Genomic DNA, 20,356 nt, shown 5'->3' with positions numbered 1-20,356 from the left:
CTTGCTCGGTGGATCATGAAAAGTTTCGTAATGCGTTTCTTGTTTCTTTTGTCGTCTTATTGACGCGGGAAGGATTTGTGGTGAATTATGCATGGTTTTTATTTTCTCTTTTTTGTACATTAGAGGTGGGATTTTATTGAAGAATTTTCCTTTTATTTATTTCGCTTTTGGCTCCGCTGAGACTGATACCATAACAACAAAAAGAAGCCTTTCTTCCCCAGTTGGGTTGCGACCTTCCTAAGCGAATCCTGTCCAACGTCTTTAGATAAATGGAGATACATCAATTTCAGCGTGTTTTCTTCACATGAAATTTTTCAAGTATTGATAAACTTAGATGTAACATTCAAAATTTTTTTTAATAATTATTTATTTTTATATTATAATCAATCAAATTTTTATATTTTTATTTTATTATTTTAAAATTTACATGACACTGATATAATATTATATAAAGTTGACGTAAATGATGAAAATATAACATTATATATCATCATCAATATTTATTATAATTTATCAACATATTATCATAAATATAAAATAATAAATAATATTTTAATTAATAATTATTAATCAAAACAAAAGTATAATAACTTTTATTTAACGTAATATTATACCTTAAAATTTTGAAGATAAATATTTTGAAAATTAACATAATGAGGCATTATAGTGTTTAGTGAATTAAATATTATTATGTTATTAATACATAAATATAAAAATTAATTTTTAAAAAAATAAATATTTATAATTTTAAAAAATTTTAAATTTTTATTTTAAATTATAAATTAACATACTATGATTAAGTGATAGTGTATAAATATTATATATTATAATGTATTGCATATAACCTCTTTTCATATTAAAAATTATTAAATATTTATATTATAAAAAAACAAAATTTTATTTTAATTGCTATAAAAATCAGATAAGAATCAACATTTTAAAATGGAAAGAATAATATAGTTGATTACACTAAAACGTGGTTAATATTCTTTCTTAGTATAATAATGTGATAATTAAAATATTTATATACTTTCCATCAATCAAAATAAACGTGATGGAACACTCGTTAAACAATGCATAAATTAAACGAATTGGAATCGACGCCTTTTCTTTAAAAATTTCATTTTAATTTAGCAAGTCGTGGCTCGTTATGCTAACCATAAAGGTACTTTAGTGAAGGTGCTATTAAGAAAACGTAGAACTTACACACAAACAAAGGCTTCCCTAATAATACTTCAATTACTAGTTAGTGCTCACGCCTATTTTTGTGGATTGATGTGACCTTTCCAGAATTTTACTTTGGAGATTAGTTGGAGTGGAACAAAGGCTTTATGTTGCTGTCACTGATTGAGACTTCTATTAAAGCTATAGTTAATTACATAATTTCGTAATCTTTTTGTCTCGTAAATATTGTTTTAGCTTTAAAAAAAAAAAAACTTTGATATTAATTATTTTAAAATATATATTTTAAAAAATTTACTTCACATAAAATTTTTAAATATAATATTAAAGGAAGTTCATAAATTATTTAAAAAAATTTAATTTTTTTTTACTATTTTATTATGTTAAATGATGTTAACGTGACATGATGATATGTTGTAATAAATGATGATATGATATATTGATGTAGTATAATAATAAAATTTTAGGATATTTTTATTATTATATCAATATCATGTGATATATAACTAGTTAACCGTTATTTATAATAGTCTATTTAATTAAAAATAAAAATATAAAAGTTTGATTGAATATAATAAATAAAATAATAATAATAATTTGTATAAATCTTTTTAATAATTTAAGAGTTTTTTAAAAAATATTGTCAAAATTTTAAGAAGTAATTTTTAAAGAAAATTTAAGATGGTTTATAAATAAAAAGTAATTAAACTTTAAAAAGTTTGATTAAAATAATTAATTCAAACATTAATTATGAGATGGAAAACTTTAAGTATTAATGAACTCCCTAGTAAAATTATGAATCCTATCTAGAAACTCACAACAAAATTTTGGTTCCCTGAAAGAGTCTTGATTGCTTTATAATTAAAGTTATTGATTCATGCATGCATGGATGTAGAACTCCAAAGCAAAAAATTACTGCAAAAAATAAAACTTCAATTTTAATTTTATTTTATATTTTAATGCAAAAATAATATTATATTAAAAAGTGCTTTAAGAGGATTCATTAACAAAACTCTTTTATTAAGTACTTTTTTATTTTGAAAGTAAAAGCAAAAGATGTTTTCCCATTACAGAAAACAAGTTATATGTTTTTTTTTTTAAATGTTGATGAAAGTTTGCGATTCATTTATCATGATTAAATTTCTAGATGAAATAATTAATATTTTAAATAAGTATTAATTCCTTTCATGAATTTAATTATATATGATTTTAGCTTTTAATATTGTTTCCACATTATAATAAATTTTAAATGGTTAAAACACAAAAAAAAAAAGAGTAAGCAATAAAATTAACAATTCAAATATTTTCAATAAAAAAATCTTTATCACGTCAGCTTGAATTTTCCGTTAAAATTGGTCGTTTACTTTCTGTAGGCTTGGTAGTTGCCAACATCAGCCATGCCGCCATCTACACTCCGCCTTACCTCTAGCTCCCCTCTCTCCACCGTTGCGGGCCACCCACCAACGCCTCCCAAACAGCTCATTTCGAATCAAAACCTCTCCGTCAGAGGCAACCAAGAGAATCGGCGGGAAGATCAACGCCATCTTGTAAATCAATTGCAAATCTCTCGCAGAGACGCTGCTTTTCTCTTCTTAATCTCTCTCTTTCCGTCTCTCTTCCAACCATCGCATGCTTCTGCCTTCTCCATTGGAATTTGTGAGCAACTCTCTCTTTACTTTTTCATCGATGTTTCTTTTATTAACCGTTGTTTGTTGCTATGCGCAGCAGGACCTAAGGAATGGCTTAAAGAGCAAAAAAGGAAGTCCTCGAAATTTCTCGTGGCCCCAATCGATGCTTCTCGACAAAGCCTTCGCTCTGCCTATCTTTTGCTCAGTACGTACATTTCCATTCTCTTCTGCAATTATGCGAATCTCTTAATTTGTTGTGTTCTTCGAATAATTTTGTTTTCCTTTCAATATTTTTGAATAGTGGATAAGGAATCAACTAAGGATTTGGAGGAAGTTCAAAAGCTCTTGAAATCTGCGGCTAGGGATTGCGTTGTACAAGAGAGGAATTCCTTTGTTGCATTTCAAGCCAGTACCGGAGTCGAGGTTTGTTCTTGTCCTCATTACTACTAAAGTTAGATTAAAGTCGAAATTTCTTACGCACTGTCAATTGATTCGGAGTGAATAATTGTTTAGGCTCCTAGGTTACATCAGTTTAATAGATACTGTCAACGATTTGTTCACTAAATTTAAACTTAATACAAAATCAGACAGGAGGAAATAAATGCTGAATATTCGATCAAATTTTAGATTATAATTTTGTACTCCTAATTTCTATAATGCACAGGTTTGCACATTTCGGTTGATTGTGAAGAATGCGTCTTCATTGCTTGAGGATAAGAATCCTGTTAAGCTGGAAGCTGAAGCTATGCTAGATGATCTTATAAGGTATCCACTTTTCTAAGCAGATAGGCTTTGTGCTCCTATTTGTCTTTTCATACTCATTTTATACTTACCTTGATCGTTTGAAATCCGAAAATGTGAAACATCTTTGTAAAATTTTGTGTTTCAAGTCTGGCTGTTAGTTTGCTATAAATATAGCAGGAAATGCTTACGGTGTTTCTTTCTCGATGTACATTGTAGCATGTTTTTCTTTTGAATGTTTGTTGGGAGAAAATTGACATCTACATAATTTAAAAGCATTTTGTCATTTTTAGTCTTCCTGTGTTCCAATGGTTTGGTGGTTTCAGAGCTATCCACCCATAAGTGTGTTTTCTTTCAATTGTTGATTCGTCTTGTTGTCACCATAATTTGTGTCACTGCATATTTTGTTAATGCTTATTGTTATTTTCTTTCTTGGCAGCTCGTTTACCTCTCTTAATAGTTTGGCAAATGAAACTGATATTCAGGTTTCTTCCAGTAGGTATGCTTTTCCAATAATGTGAATCGATGCTGTTGCTTCTTTCAGTCACAACTTTAACCATTACCAGATAATGGTTGCTGATAAGTTTTATGTGCAATTAAGTTATTTAATTTCTTTTTCCACAGACAAAAGGTTGCAGATGCACTCATGGATACCATATCTTCCCTTGACAAATTTGAGCAGGGGGTTAAGGACTGCCTCGAAGTATGACGATGCTAACTTCCTTTTGTAACTGAAATTTTATGGTGTTATGTGGTGCTTAGAGATTTGGCAGATGCTTTTGTCCTTTGGACCTGGAGCATGGAAGATTGTGAAAATGCATACGTATGTAATTTGACTTGATCTTTGTTGTAAATTTTGTTCTCTATCCCATTTATCATGTGTTTAGTTTCATTGTTCCAGTATTTTTTGACCATTCTTTGCTAGATACAAGATGTGCATAGTGTACTAAAAATTTGGAAAACACCTGATCTAACTTTCATGGTTATAAAATTCTAACTATGCTTTACCCCAACAAAAAAGGTGTTCGAAGTATTGGAATTTATGATATGAGCACATTCTCCAAATTCATGTCATTCGTCTTCACCTCAGACCAAGAAATTGTTTACAGTATAATTTTACATCAAAGTTCTGGATTAGTGCTAACTTTCACGCTATGTACGCTTTGAGTATACCACTTAGGCTACATAATTTTAGATTACATAACTACCACAATGAATAACATCCTGGTGGTACTATTTCTACCCCTTGTATAACCTGCTGAATTACCATTGATAATAGAAGCTTGTATGTTCTAAAATCTTAGTTCTTATTTTATTTGCTTTCTGCATCAAAAAGATTTGCAGTCAAAAACCAGATAGTTGGCAAAGAGAACCTTGTCAATGGACAATATTCTTCATCTGCAGATTCAGGCTGAACATCGATGCCTACCCTTTTTATTGGTAGGAAGTGAGTTTACTATTGATACTTTTCCTTTTAATATATGCTTTTTGCAGGCTAAAAGAGATCAAAGTTTGAAATAAAAAAGAAGAAGGAATACAGGCGTAATGTTTACCATTTCTCCATACTGACTCAACAATAAACAGAATTTGTTTATGATCAATCAAAGTACAGGCATTTTTCTCTGGGACAAAGGATTCTTATGCTCAAATATTCAGGCAAAGAGAAATAGTGGAGCAACTGCTATGTGGTAGTATATGCTTATAAAATTTAAAAAATCGTTATACAGCTCAAAAGTCTTGTTGCATCTTGTTGTTCAATTGAATTTTACATTGAGCAACACTAAAAATAATGATTCCTGCATCTACATTACAATGATATCTATACTACATTGGAATGGTGCTCAAGGAAATTGTTTGATTTGGCGAACCAGAAGCCTGCACCAAATACAAGCGACAGCATGGTGTTCCATCATCTGGGTTGGTTTCTGCGGATCTTGGCAAGTTGCGGAGCTTATTGAACAAATTCAATGGATCATGCATGAGACCAAAATGAGCATCTGGGTCACCTATTTGTGAAAGTTTAACATGAGAAAATCCAAGAGATGGCAGAAGATGATCGGGCCAATCACTATAGAAGCGGAAGATAGAACTGGAGAGTGTGGTTGATGCTTTATTCATAAAGTCTGCTAATAGAACTGTATGGGTAAGGGTACACTTGTCAGCTACAATCTTCAGTACCTGCATGGCTTGAGAATGGGAGAGGTAGTAGATGATACCTTCTAGAACCCATACTGTGTTTTTTTCTGGCACAAACCCAGATATCTGAAGCTTTTCAAGCCAGTCATTCTCTCTAATGTCAGCTGCTACACTCGTTAAGGATTTTGCCATCATCCTAAGATGTTCTGTGGACTCCAGAGCTGCCTGAAGAAGAGCAGCTTTTACTTGCAAGACTTCAGGAAAGTCTACTTCAAAGACGTCACTTTCCTTCAAGCAGCTTAAGCGGTATGCCCTTGCGTCCATTCCTGCAAATGAACATCATGCATTATTTATTTTAAAATATGTCCTGTGTTTTTGAAAATGATGTGTTCTGCTCTTTTAATTTGTCATTTCATAATGGGGGAGCTTGTTTGTTACTTGGAAGGAAAGCCTGTCTGGATGCAAGCTTACACTGAGGCATGTAATTGCAGTTTTTTGTAGTATAAATGTTCACTGATTAGATGAATCTGGTTATTGGCTAGCATTTGTTACTCTTGGTTGTGCAATCTAGTTCAGTAACTATCAATGTGACAGCAGGATATAAGAGATCAGTGCTTTCCAGGAAGCAAGGGTATATGCAGAGCTTCATTGCTTCTAATATGAATGCTGTGAGTATAGTGCATCAAACCTGGCGTAGAGTGAATACTAACCTGCTCCAAGGAGAACAACTTGAGCTGCACCACCAAAGGAATCAAGAGCAGCTTCAATTTTTGAATCAAACCAAAGGGTTCGAACAGCAAGAATCACTCCTGAAGTTTCTCGAGCATTGTTGTGGCGGTCTTTCGTAATCTTCTCGTGAAGGTTTCTTAGGTATGTTTCTCCTGCAAGCACGTCTGCAAGAGGGTCATGGATCACATGCTTCCACAGGGCTCTTCCAGCTGCTGTTTGGCATGCCGACTTTTTGAGGGAATCCCACTCATTCACAATCTTTCCATAGAGTTCTCGAACTGTTTTTGTAAATAATAGGTGTGGAAGCTTCAGCTCCAGTTCGTGGTCCTCTGGCAAGGCATTTTCTTGTTTCGAATTGTCCATAACACAGAAATTTAAAGACTAATAGGGGAAGTGAAGGAGATAATGCAATGCAATAGATAATGCAAAACGTTCATGGGAGAACCAAGGAAGTCTGCGCAGGGGATAAGGAAAGAGAGCCACACATAAAACTAACGTTTGAGAAAAGCGCTCAATCATATTCATATCCGGCTTCCTCGCCTTGATGAAAAGGAAGGTAACGAAGTCGTCCACGGGTGCTACCATTTCTTGTACCTGACTTGTCCTTGTCTAATCTGTCCTTTTTTTTGGTTCGAAAAGGCAAAAGGCAACAATGAATGGCTCCCAACCCACAGTTCCACTTGAAACGACTAGATTTTAGGTGTGGGGTGGCTCCCAAGTTAACTAGCAATAAAGAAGCCTATTGAAACAAAGAAGCCAGTCCACTCTCAGGTACTCACTTGTCTTCACTCATCTTGGTGCTTGATATATAGAAATATTAAGGCAATTGCGACTTGAGTATGATTTTGTTATCTAAATTCGTCCTAAATTAAAATATAAAATATCCGTATTTCATATAATTAAATTAAATATATGCAATATTTGTTTAAAAGATATCTATTGTCATATCTACACTGTCTGTAATATCTCTTTAAAAGATTCCCATTGCCATCTATACGCTTAGAGGTAGAATCGGTGAAACAGTACATACGAACTACGGTAATTTATTGACAAATTATGTCCCTAATAACTCTTTAAACAGGTTAACCTTGAAAACAGTTTGATACTGGAGCCGAACATTCTTCGCGCTTATACTCATGGGGCTCACGGCCTACACGCATATCCACCACTGGGCCAGCAACAGCTCAGATTTCAGTGTTTAGTCAGTGAAAAATTAAATTTGGGAGAGAATTCGTTGGACCAGTCAACAGACTTTAAGCAATTCCCCCCTCATCTTCCCATTCATAGCCACAAAATTTACCCAATGAAATACCAAAAAGGCTAAGGCCCAGGCTTACAAGCAAACCTCATCCTTGGCTGTATTTAATTACTAGGCTGCTAAAAGTCCAAAGCTAATTGGGTCCACTTTAAGCTTTTATGCAAATTGGACAAAAGCTAGATGCAGGCCCACATGTTCAAGACATCTATTCCCCTGTAAACACCCAACAAAGGCGACTACCAAAATTACAAGTGGTCGTTGCATTGATTATTCATTTTAAGATCTGTCTACTAGATAAAAAATCTGCTTTATGTGAGCATTTATTACCTCATTGACCTTTTTAAACTCAATCTTCCTAGACCTTCTAAGACCTATTGTTGACTAATTGGATTTTGTCATTAAAGGCAGTTAACTCTCTAAACATTTTTTTCTTATCTATTAGAGATTGAAACATTTTGTTTATTTTATTTGAAGAACTTGACATGATATTTATTTTATATAAATAATTAATTGAGAATGTGGGCAAACATTTCCTCTCTCTCTCTCTGTTTGTAAATTAGTTCTTTACTTCAGTTAATATGCCATAAAGTTTTACTTTGGGCACTGACTGACCAAGGAATCTAGAAGATGCTTTAGCATCAAACCCGAAACTGTTTAAACTGTTAAACCTGATTTAACACCTCAACCTCCATAAGTTATTATTACAAAAGATAAAGAGAGTTTTACGGGTTTTTTAATATAAAAAATAAAAAGATTTAGTTCTAAAAGACAGGCTGGAAAAACGTAAGCATTTCGAAGTTGCAGAGATACGTAATCAAGTGGACATAGGCTGTAAGGAAAAAAGGCTGGTCGCGTATGAATTCCATTTTTCCAAGTAGGTACCCTCAGTTTGAGCAAACTAACCTTACAGGCTTGCACGTGAGCAGATTATTGGTCCATTTCTTAAACTCAATTTTCCACTCTTTTTCTCTATCCGATCAGAATTCCTGGAACCAAGGGATCTTGAAAAGACAAAGCAACAGACAATCCCCTCTCCGCCTGGCCGCCAAAAATCCTTTTTGTTTTGGGTACTAGAAAAGAATTAAGACGACAACACACTAAGCAGAGGCCAAAAAGAGAACGATGGCTTCAGACGTGCCCTGTTGTGGGGCTGAATTCTCATTATATCTGCTGATTATAGTGGGGTTGGTGTGCTTTGCTGGGTTGATGGCCGGGCTAACACTGGGTCTCATGTCGCTGGGCCTCGTCGACCTTGAAGTCCTCATCAAGTCAGGCCGTCCTCAAGATCGTATCCATGCCGGTAACCATCTCTTTCTTTAACTTTCCTTTAGTAGATGAGTTATCGATTGGAATTTTCTGTTTATGGTAGTCTGTTCTTTTAATTTTGTCTAACCAGTTGCCAGATGGTTTCCAATATAACTGGTGATTCCTGGTTTTTAGCACTGTTGTATTGAATAGCTTGTCGGTGCTTTAAGTAGGGATGATGTAGTTGTTATCGATTTAAGGTGGTTTGATCATATATTGTTTATGGTTTAGAGAGTTTAGAAACAAGCGGGTAGTTCGCTTTTGGAACTGAGTCGATTCACTGAGTCCCGACTGCCCTCCCTCTGTTGCTTGTATGTTAGGCAGATTGCATGTGGATGCAGAAGGGAGTCGGCTCGTTACTGAGTTTAGAGTTTTTTAAAGGCTCCATTTGGTTGTCGTTTTCGCTACATGTTATTTGCTTTTGAGTATTTTAGGAGCAAAAAGCAAACAGTAAAAGTAGCAATCAGTTCCTTGGAGAATCAGTACTGAGCCAACTCACTTGAGGTTTGAGTTAGCGTGTGATCTGATCTTGTAAGCATGTAGGTGAGAAATTCATTTAGATGTATTTTTAATAATCAAAAGTTTTATTTTGTTTTCTTTTGGGCAGCCAAGATATTTCCTGTGGTAAAGAATCAGCATCTTCTGCTATGTACTCTATTGATTGGAAACTCATTGGCAATGGAGGTACTACACTAAAGGATTGTTATCGCTTTCTCTGTTAACGTTGTTGCTTGTTTCCTTAACTTCTTTCCTTCCCTGCAGGCTCTTCCCATTTTTTTGGACAAGCTTGTGCCTCCTTGGGCTGCAATTCTGATATCAGTGACTCTTATCCTCATGTTTGGAGAGGTTGTTTGTTAACAGATTAAACTGGCCATCATTTCAAGGAAGTTGCAGCATTCTTGTTAATATATGCTTGGATGTTTGACTGCAGATACTGCCACAAGCCGTTTGTACTCGTTATGGCTTGAAAGTTGGAGCAGCAATGGCACCTCTTGTCCGTGTTCTTCTTTTTCTATTCTTACCAATTTCTTATCCAATTAGCAAGGTATAGTCATATATGAATTTTCTATTATGTTGTGGTGAATTTGTTTATTGCTGTACCTTGTACTTTCTATAAGTTGTCATATACATAATTAGTGGGATATTAAATTTCCTAGTATTATTTTCCTGAAACTGGGTTTTAGGTTTTATATTTTCTGAATAAATGCCATGTGCTTAGTAGGTTTTGGACTGGATGTTGGGTAAGGGACACGCTGTCCTCCTACGGAGAGCAGAGTTAAAGACTTTTGTGGATTTTCATGGCAATGAGGTATTGAATTTAACTCAGAAGGTCTTGAATTTTTAAGTTTAGTATCTAGTGGCAATTGTCTTCAAATTCCGTCTTCTATGAATTTGTACAAGCAACATCCACCTTGTGCCTTATGTTTAAAGGTTTTACCCATTTCGTAGCTTTTCTTTATTCGTCAGTATATATATGCCTTGCTTTTTAGGCCGGGAAAGGTGGGGATCTAACTCATGATGAGACAACTATCATTGCCGGGGCACTTGAATTGACAGAAAAGACTGCAAAAGTTGCCATGACGCCAATATCAAATGCATTTTCCCTTGATCTGGATACAACTCTTGATTTGTGGGTTTGTGGATTCCAGCATATTTGCTCCCTAAGATTTTACCTCTCTTTTTATGTTCTAAGCTTCCTCTCTCTCTTTCTCTTTGCAATGCAGGGAAACATTGAATAAAGTAATGACAATGGGTCATAGCAGAGTTCCAGTTTATCATGGAAACCCGACAAACATAATTGGACTCGTTCTGGTAATTTCCTTTCTCTGCATAAGCTATCATCTTATAATAGTTTCTTGCTAGGATACTTTCTATTTATTTGTCATTTGTTCATTCTTTATTCTTTGTTAATGTGATATGGCCTCCCATTGTCCTGTATTTAGTTCTGAAAACTTTTACTGGAAATCTCTTTCCTTTATTTTTGTTGGTATTTTATTGTTAACAATGGTAGTTTATATACTTTCTGGAGGGACAAGATGATGGATAATGTAAGAACCATGACAATGAGTTGCAGTGGCATGAGTGATAGCATTGATAATCAAATGTGGTTCTTTTTACCTAAATGGTCGTGAAAGCTAATAAATGTATGCATTATTAATTTGAAATCGAGCTACAATTGCTTCTGTTTATATTAATGAAGATTTCTTGGAGTTAGAAAATGCTGTGATGCTCCTTTGGAGCTTTGCTGAATGCTATGAGCATCATGTTAACCATGCTGAAGGTGTCTTGAAAAGGCCTTGTTATTTGCTTGCCTGCTCCTATATTGATAAGAGAGTGCTAACTGTTCAACTTGAAACCTTTCTTTGAACAAAGATCAGATCTTGGGTATTATTAGAAAGTATATTGTGTTAGTATAGTTCATAATGCATGATATTGATTTTTGTCACTTGATGTATCAAATTACCATTAGCTCTTGCATGGATGCACTTTTCTTTATTGTCCGCATCTTTTTGTCTAGTAGTTCTCCTAGAAAAATATGAAAGAATATTTTAATTTCTGCTTCTGTAATATAAATGGAAGTATATTTGTTATCACCTCTTCCACATAGCTTTACTTCAATTTCTTTTCTGCTTTCCTATCTTTAATATGTGGGTTCTTCTTCTTGGTCTGGCTTGAATAGGTCAAAAATCTTTTAACAATTGATTCAGTAGAAGCAGTTCCTTTGAGAAAAATGATCATAAGAAAAATCCCACGGTACAAAATCTTCTCTTTTTTGTTATAGTTTATTTTTTTGGTATTTTAATAGGTGGAAAAGAGATGAGAACATGAGATTTAACACTGGATATGTGACTTTGGGGATATGTAGAATCAGCTTAAAATTCAGTCAGTTGAATTTCTGTTTTTGTTCTCCCTACTGCAAGGAAGTGGCTAAATTCTATTCTTGTCTATTATTCATTCAACAGGGTATCAGAGGACATGCCACTATATGATATTCTTAATGAATTCCAGAAAGGTCACAGCCACATAGCTGTGGTATATAAGGATCTGAATGAGAACAAAGAATCAGTGAAGAAAGGTAAAGAGGGTGAACGACTTGAGTTTAAGGACAGCTGTAAGAAGCGGAAAGGTCAACCTGAGACAGTGACATCAAGAAAAGGTGAGTATATAGATGACTGAAACAGAATAATTCTTTAAACAAAATTTTCTAGTATATTGTTATAGCCGCTGCCATCTTCCTATCTTGGTTATATCTACAAACTCAAAGTGTATGTTTCTTCTGAGCTTTTTTATAGGTTCATTGTATTACAATGTTAATGGAACATATTATCTGTACACTGTACCCTGTATCGTCTATGATTTATGATCCTTGAAGAATTATATATTCCCATGAATTTTCTCCTCTTTGGTTCCTGAAATTCTAAAACATTTTTGCTAATTATTGATGGTTCATAACCCTGTTTAATATAGTTTGTTTATTTATGTGATTTATTTCTGATGGGCATATTGAACCTCAAGTCATTAATGCACTACAGATAACTTTACCTTTTTCTTTTATCTTTTGTTCCATTGATTTTTGTGCTCAATACTTGCCACAGAAGGTTTTTTTTTCTTAAAAATGGCCTGTACAAAAGAAGCACCTGTTCAGTTCCCACCAATTTTACCTGAGTTACTATTGCATCATTGATTAGTTAAAGAGTTTATCTTGATTGTTGCTGTAAGGTTGGTTCAGCATACCTTCATTAGGTTGCCTGATCTGGTTCTTTTAAATTAAATATAACCAATTGTATTTCCAGATGATCGTGAGGCTGGTTTCAGTACCCAAAAACTAGGGCTTACATTGGACTCACAAGATGTTCAGACACCCGTGACTAACAGTGATGGAGGTCAACAGACAAAGAAGAGTCCACCAGCTACTCCTGCCTTTAAGAAGCGGCACAGAGGTTGTTCATACTGTATTCTGGACATTGAAAATGCTCCTATTCCACAATTCCCTTCCAATGAAGAGGTTGTAGGTGTTATCACCATGGAGGATGTTATTGAAGAACTTCTTCAGGTAAATCTGAAAACCTGGCATACAGGAAATTACAGTCTTGCATTCTGGGGGGAGTGTAAGGACCAGCCATCTTTCGGCGTTCATAAGGGTGTCTTGCCTTCCCCATGATTATAATACTGGTGCTTTTATAGTGATATTATCATAATGCATTCCTCTTCCCCTGGTGGTGGCCTGATAGCTGGGAACAACTACTGCCAATATGTTAAAAAGGTTTATATAGGAATTGCATGTTAATTTTGTTTGCCCATGCTTTCTTATGACAGGAGGAGATATTAGATGAGACAGATGAGTACGTCAATATCCACAACAGGTAAACTTCACCATTTATCCATGTTCATTTGGAATGCTATCTTGTTGAAGTCAATGTTATAGTATCTAACCATGCTATTAAATTGATTTCTGTCTCTTTCACTAGTTTCATAATATAGTTCTAATTTTAGCTGTAGGAAAGATTAACGAGTTAAGCTCTGCACAGATTGGTCTTTTAACCACCCAACCATTGTCTCCCATGCAATTGCAAGCAGAGGAGTAAAGTTGGTTAGCATAATCATCATTGATGTCAAAGTAACGACTTTGGCAATTTTGTTAATGCAGGATAAAGATCAACATGCACGCATCCCAGGAAGATGCTTCGAATTCGAATTCGACACAACCTTCTCCAACTGGCACCCTGACCCCTGCATCACCAACGCCTGCGGGACATCTCCCTCAACGTTCCCCCGTCTCCCCCAACTTGGCAGCCCCTGGTCCCACACCAACCCTTTCAATCTCTACCAGTACTTCAAATGCAGGTTCACCTGCCACAACACATCAGACTTCTGGAGAAGACTCATTAAAGGATAGGTGAAACTTCAGCTTTTTCTCATTTTCCCTATGAAGTGATAATTAAATATAGACCAAGTTAGAAAAAAAACATACAAGCTGAGGATTAGTTACTTGGTAAGAATCAGTGGCGGACCCTACTTAAATTTCAGGCAGAGGATTAGTTACTTGGTAAGAATCAGTGGCGGACCCTACTTAAATTTCAGGCATACTGCCTGTAGGATACATGCAATCATATAGAGAGAATGGATGCTTCATGTGTTCTGGTTTAATAGATAAGAACTCAACTAGACAACGTTCTATATAGATAGATCATGATTGTTTTGTGTAAAGTCAGCATGAAATCATCAGTTTTCATTTGTTTCAAAGCATTCATACTCAAAACTCATACTCTTATCTTGAAGAGAATGGCATGAAGATGGCAAGTAGAATGGAGAAGAAATGTAGTTGTTCCTTTTTATCCTTTTTATTTCACAAATTCATATATTAGACACTGGGAATCTGATTTCCAAGAAGATCAATCAAGTCATACCTCTTATCAGCCAGACACTAGTACTCTGAGATTTTTCTTCTGGTCAGGAGATTTTGCTTTCAAGTTCGAACTGAGTAATCAAACGTGGTGTAAACTATTAAGATTTCAAGGCCTTAGATTTAATGGTCGTCTTCCTCCTTTAACCAGGTAAAAATGGTTACAAAAAGTTCTCATAGTTCCTCGATCTTAACCCCTTCCTCGTGCTATGATCCTACTATGCTAGTATCATAATTGCCCATTTAAAGAGGTAAAAATGGCTAATAAAATTCCCATAGTTCCTCGATCTTAACTCCTTCCTGCTATGATCCTACTATACTAGTATCCCTTAATGAGATACAAATGGCTACAAAAAACGTATTCACAGTTCTTTGACCTTACTGTCTCACTCAAAATAAAAATTTAAAAATTTAATCAAATATAATAAAAAATAAAAAATAATTTAAATTTTAAAATAATTTTGTAAATTGAATCTCTTAATAGTTTTTTTCCTTACCAAAATAGATTGGGACGCTTGCCATGATTCCTGGGCTGTCTTTCGCAGACCATCGAGATTCAGGCCGGCTGCACATTGTCTTGCGCGAGCTGACCAATGATCCTATTTAGGGGCTTGCTTTGCTAGACGGCTGGAGTCTTGACCATAACAAAGTCCAAACTAAAACAACCAAAAGAAGAAATTCTTAAACTTTAAGGACTGAAGACAGCAGGGATGCCCGATGGGTCACTTCCGTAGAAAGCGGCTATGATAACTGCGACGTAAATGTGGCAAACTGCCATTCCTTTGCACCGAAGTGACGAAGCCCCTGTCTGGACAAACGTAATCTCAACGGTTTTCAAACACTTTCCAGTTCTTTGTCTCTCTTTATAATCAAAGATATTTACTCTTTTTCCACCATTACAAGTTTGGAATTTGGAACCTAGTAACAATACTGTTCTCTGTCGCCTTCTGTTTCTTCCCCTCTTTTTTACCTTAATTTTGGATAACTTTGTCTTTTTTGACTAAGATACTAAATCAATTATAAATTCGGTTGGTGACACTTTTCCAATTCTACCTAAGGCCGGTTGGTTGAATCTCATCTTTACCTTTGATTTGACTTCACTAGAACAAAGACTAAATAGTATAGAACTCAGCTTTGCTTTACCCGTTTTGCCTATCTGGGTACTCCAAAATTTTACATCTTTGAAAAACAATTATTTATTGGAACTCTAATGCTGACTTGAAGCTCCTTGTTTTTTCTAGTTCCACTTAAGATCTGTTAGATCTCCTTACTTCAGGAAGATGGGTTTTTTGAGCCAAATCTTGTTACAAATAAATACATTTTGGCGGGTTCGTTCTTTTTTTTTATTTTTAATCTGAGTATATTGGATATCGTTGTTGGGTGTGTTGTTTTGTCTCAGAAGTTGCTTGCTTCAAAGAACATCTTTTGAGAGAGAAACAGAAAGAAAGACATGGCTTTGGCTCGGTTTGTTCGCCAAGGTAAGCGCCCACATGGGGTTTGTGTGAAGATGACAGCAGTGGCAATATTGGGTCTTTGTTTTATTTCTGTTTGGTCCATGTTCTCTTCTCCTTCTACTTCTGTTACTGTGCAAAGGGAGAGCTTTGATGACATCGCTGAACCTGTAGCTTCAGGCACAAGGGTAAGCAAATCCAAGGGGAAGGAATTAGAAAATCATAGTTCAAGTGGTCAAAGGAAGAAGGTTGAATCGGGTTCGAAGAAAAAAGATGAGAAAAAGGTTAATGGGTCTTTGCCTTTACCTGCTCATGAACATAAATCTGGGAAAAAGAATGAGAAACATGAGTCAAATAGGAAAAAAGAGAAGGATAAGTCAAAGTTACCTAGTGGGGCGTCAAAAGAGCATCGGGAGCAAGAAGAGTCTCAGGGTGAAGAAGCAGAAAAGGAGAATGAAAATGAAGAAGAAGAAGTGGTAGTGGATGGCAAGGAAGAAGGATTGGATAGTGAAGAAGAAGGTATTGGGGAGATTGAAGGCGATGGTGATCTGGATGAATCGGTAGATCAAGAGACTCAGGAGAAGGTGGAAAATGAGAATGAAGGATTAAAAAGCGAAGGGAAGAAGAGGAAGATCAAGGGTCCGGTTTTCGATCCGAAAGCACATTATAGTTGGAAATTATGTAGCACAAGGAGCAAGCATAATTATATGCCCTGTATTGATGTTGAAAGTGGCTTCACAAGGCTGCAGAGCTATAGGCATAGGGAGAGGAGCTGCCCAAAAGCCCCTCCAATGTGTCTTGTTCCTCTTCCCCACGATGGTTATGATTCTTCAGTGCGCTGGTCTGAGAGCAAATTCAAGGTATATATATTGAGGTTTATTCGTTCTATGTTTTGAGTTTGACTATTTGCGGGTGCATTTTGAGTTCTGATGTGGGGTCAATCTAATCGTTTTGCAGATATTGTACAAGAATGTGGCACATCCAAAACTAGCTGCATACTTGAAGAATCATAACTGGTTGATTGAATCTGGAGAGTATATGATGTTTCCTCAGAACCAGTCTGAATTCAAGGGTGGAGTTGTTCACTACCTTGAATCCATTGAAGAGGTGAGCCTTTCTTGTTGCCTGATTTGAATGAAGGTTTATGGATCTTCTGTGCCTTCTTAGGCTCCAAACTTCATAAGTGATTCAAAAATATCATTAGCTTGTAGCATATATACTGGAGGAGATCATTCTGTTATGATATGATAATCTGGTTACCATGTTAGAAGTAGACTATACCTATTTCATCTGTGTGACAAAGTTCTGCTGTGTTTCACATCTAATGTCTTGGTCAATGAGGGAACTGGTAAAGATAGGTGAAATTCAACTCCCTTTTTCTCCCTGATTTAGTTTGGCCTAGTTTAAAAATGCCTGTTCATTTTGCACTGAGCTAACTGAAAATGAGATTTCTTAAGTTTCTGCTGCCGAGAATGGACAATTTTATAGATTGTAATTTTAGTTTTCTTAGGTATCTAGAAAGTTAAAAGCTGCTACACTGGCTAATAGTTGAACCTTTATGTTGTCACCCTTTCCTTGTTTTAGCATTTTTTAAATTTAAGTGGATTTCATAGATGGTACCAGATATTGAATGGGGAAAGAATATACGTGTAGTGCTGGATGTTGGATGTGGAGATTCAAGCTTTGTGGCCTCTCTTCTTGATAAGGATGTATTAACGTTATCACTGGGCTTGAAGGATGATCTGGTTGACCTAGCACAGGTTTCCCTTGAACGTGGTTTTGCTACAGTTGTTGGCCCTTTTGCAAGAAGAAGACTTCCTTTTCCTAGTGGAGTTTTTGATGCTATTCATTGTGGTGGGTGTACCATGCCTTGGCATTCCAACGGTATGTGTTCACTTATCCCTTTTTTTCCTTTTCTTTTAAATTTACTTCCCATTACAATTCTCATTGATTTTGATAAGATAACAACTTTTCTTGTTTTTAAATTTCAGGGGGGAAGCTTCTTCTAGAGATAAATAGGATTTTGAGGCCTGGTGGATACTTTATTTTGTCAACTAAACATGACAGCATTGAAGCAGAAGAAGGTTTGTCCTTTTTTTTTTTTTGTAAGATTTATTATGCTTGAATACAGAAATGATGTTGCCATATGCCTTCCTTTGAAAATTATTGTCTGTCAGTGCACCAAAAATTAAAAAAAAGAAGAAAATTCTTGTCTGTCATTTTTGCCTTTTTGATTTATGGTGATGCTGATTTTCACTGATGTACATGTGCTAAAGTTTTGTGAAGTTGTATGTGTATGGCCTCCATTATGATTCTGAGGCTGTCGTCCATAGGAGACCATTGAGTGGATAATCATGGGTTGGTTATTTTAGGCAGACAAAGCGATGGATACACTGGACGGTGTTCCAGACCTTAACAAACTCAAAAGGATTCTGCTCAAATGCAACTATGACCTGTAATATCCGACGGACCGGGTTCTAACAACAGAGTCAAATAAAGTCCTATGAGTTTTATAATTATTTATTCTTTCTATTAACAAACATTCTCTACTTCAATAAGAAAAATATGAACTAGGATTTTACATTCTTAGCATTTTTGTACAGTTTATGGAATTTATCTAGTTGCTTCTGTTAGACTTCATATGCTGTGTGGTAGAAAGACCTGGCCAACTACATAGAAAATTTAATTTCTGTAAAACTTTCTGCTATTTCTCGGTTGGTTGTCTGCCCCTGGCCATGTGTTTAATGTGTTTTCCTTTTTCGTTTTTGGGTGCAATGTTTTTTGCTTCTTTATTTAGCAAAAGAACTGCACTTTTATTGTATGATGATTTTCACCTCCAACACTTTTGTTTGCGCCAGCTATGAACACATTGACTTCTTCTATCTGTTGGAATATTCTCGCTCATAAAACTGATGAAGTCAGTGAAGTGGGTGTTAAGATATATCAGAAGCCTGAATCCAATGATATATATGAGTTGAGGAGGAAGAAAAATCCACCTTTATGCAAGGAGCATGAAAATCCAGATGCTGCCTGGTAAGCTAAGACTTACATACTTTACCACCAAGTGTATCTTTCCATTTTTAACACAAATTTCGTCGACTTGATTATACTCATTATTTAATATACTTTATTAAAAAGGGGGTTGACATTTAATTCATCTAAAAACAAGAATTAGTAGTTAATTTACAAAATACCTAGCATTTGCCCCCAGTGTTCTTAGTGCCTGGGTAAAGTAAGATTCTCAATTGTGGGAATCAGGTAGGAAGTTAAATTCCTAACCACCTAAAATTAGGCATTATAAATCATTATTAATAATAATTGTAAGAGATGATCAAATTGAGTTTCCATGAAGCATAACCGTGCTTAACCTAACTTACTGATTTTATTGGTACTCTAATTTACTTAATGGCTACAACATTTTGTTCTGATAGGTATGTTCCTATGAAAACTTGCTTGCATGCCATTCCATCTGCAATTGAACAACACGGAACTGAGTGGCCTGAGGAATGGCCTAAGAGGCTTGAAACATATCCTGATTGGTTGAATGACAAGCAAAAAGCCATTGATGACACCAAGCACTGGAAAGATATTGTTAACAAGTCCTATTTCACTGGAATGGGAATTGACTGGTCAACTATCAGGAATGTAATGGACATGAAAGCCATCTATGGAGGGTATGGCTACTGTACAACTAAATACTAGTAATATATATTCCTTACATAATATTGTATCAAGAAATGAAGTTGAAATGTTTCTGTTAAAATACAGATTTGCGGCTGCACTCTTACAACAGAAGATTTGGGTGATGAATGTGGTCCCTGTCCATGCACCAGATACGCTTCCCTTGATTTTTGAACGTGGACTTATCGGAATCTACCATGACTGGTGCGAGTCGTTTGGGACTTACCCAAGATCATATGACCTCTTGCACGCTGATCATTTTTTCTCCAGGCTAAAGAGCAGGTTAGTCACCATTAAAGTTTGCTTCTGTGCTTAATATGCCACAGGATGGTGGATCATCTGTCCTGCTAACTCCATTAGTGGGTCATCAATCATTATCAAATCATAAAATATCACTCTTTTTACAGGTGCAAGCAACCTGTTTCAATAGTTGTTGAGATGGATCGTATTCTACGTCCTGGTGGTTGGGTAATCGTGCGTGATAAGGTTGAGATACTCGATCCGCTAGAGGGTATTTTGAGAAGTTTACATTGGGAGATCAGAATGACTTATTCTCAGAATAAAGAGGGTATCATATGTGCACAGAAAACTACATGGCGACCTTGAGAGATCCCTTCATATGTACATTCCTTCACAAACTTCACAACACCATGCATTCTCGTCTCTTTTACGGAAGCATTATTGAGAAGCCTCTTTTTTTTGCCTTCCTTCTAGACTCTGATTGTTCATTTTTTTTTTCTGGGATATCTGTAAATTAATCATTTAATTATAACACAGTCAATTCAATTTGATCTTCTCAAAGTTCATCAGTCGTACTTCAATTTGTTTTTACTTTGCAGCC

The 20,356-nt window shown here is 35.4% G+C and overlaps 4 protein-coding genes across 6 annotated transcripts; 3 read left to right on the top strand and 1 right to left on the bottom strand.

Moving 5' to 3' along the window:
* LOC18591383 lies at window positions 2,542-4,451 on the top strand. Its single transcript, XM_018126224.1, has 6 exons — window positions 2,542-2,838; window positions 2,908-3,015; window positions 3,112-3,233; window positions 3,475-3,575; window positions 3,991-4,050; window positions 4,176-4,451. Exons 1-6 carry the CDS (start codon window positions 2,580-2,582, stop codon window positions 4,258-4,260), a joined length of 735 nt encoding a protein of 244 aa, XP_017981713.1. The 5' UTR covers window positions 2,542-2,579; the 3' UTR covers window positions 4,261-4,451.
* Window positions 5,219-6,930, bottom strand: LOC18591382 (putative S-adenosyl-L-methionine-dependent methyltransferase Mjls_1072). 2 transcript variants are annotated; one of them, XM_018126223.1, is made up of 3 exons: window positions 6,398-6,930; window positions 5,768-6,013; window positions 5,219-5,686 (listed from the first exon to the last, which is right to left on the bottom strand). In XM_018126223.1, the coding sequence occupies exons 1-3, from the start codon at window positions 6,777-6,779 to the stop codon at window positions 5,376-5,378; spliced, it is 939 nt and encodes a 312-aa protein (XP_017981712.1). In that variant the 5' UTR covers window positions 6,780-6,930; the 3' UTR covers window positions 5,219-5,375. The 2 variants fall into 2 exon arrangements, with proteins under 2 accessions (XP_017981712.1, XP_007017536.1); XM_007017474.2 differs by having other exon boundaries at window positions 5,219-6,013.
* On the top strand, window positions 8,448-14,323 carry LOC18591381 (DUF21 domain-containing protein At1g47330). Of its 2 annotated transcripts, XM_018126139.1 has the most exons (13): window positions 8,448-8,548; window positions 8,656-8,974; window positions 9,587-9,663; window positions 9,742-9,825; window positions 9,911-10,024; window positions 10,202-10,288; window positions 10,470-10,609; window positions 10,704-10,791; window positions 11,660-11,733; window positions 11,943-12,136; window positions 12,774-13,033; window positions 13,297-13,343; window positions 13,628-14,323. In XM_018126139.1, exons 2-13 carry the CDS (start codon window positions 8,797-8,799, stop codon window positions 13,878-13,880), a joined length of 1,596 nt encoding a protein of 531 aa, XP_017981628.1. In that variant the 5' UTR covers window positions 8,448-8,548; window positions 8,656-8,796; the 3' UTR covers window positions 13,881-14,323. The 2 variants fall into 2 exon arrangements, with proteins under 2 accessions (XP_017981628.1, XP_017981627.1); XM_018126138.1 differs by having other exon boundaries at window positions 8,453-8,974.
* LOC108663120 (probable methyltransferase PMT28) lies at window positions 14,918-20,330 on the top strand. Its single transcript, XM_018125888.1, has 8 exons — window positions 14,918-16,694; window positions 16,792-16,941; window positions 17,448-17,718; window positions 17,826-17,918; window positions 18,693-18,867; window positions 19,266-19,508; window positions 19,603-19,797; window positions 19,923-20,330. The coding sequence occupies exons 1-8, from the start codon at window positions 15,834-15,836 to the stop codon at window positions 20,119-20,121; spliced, it is 2,187 nt and encodes a 728-aa protein (XP_017981377.1). The 5' UTR covers window positions 14,918-15,833; the 3' UTR covers window positions 20,122-20,330.

The sequence above is a fragment of the Theobroma cacao genome, chromosome 8, assembly GCF_000208745.1.
Source record: "Theobroma cacao cultivar B97-61/B2 chromosome 8, Criollo_cocoa_genome_V2, whole genome shotgun sequence".
In the NCBI taxonomy this organism is placed as follows: Eukaryota; Viridiplantae; Streptophyta; class Magnoliopsida; order Malvales; family Malvaceae; genus Theobroma; species Theobroma cacao.
The sequence above is the reverse complement of the archived record's forward strand: the minus strand, read 5'-3'. Positions and strand labels throughout refer to the sequence as shown.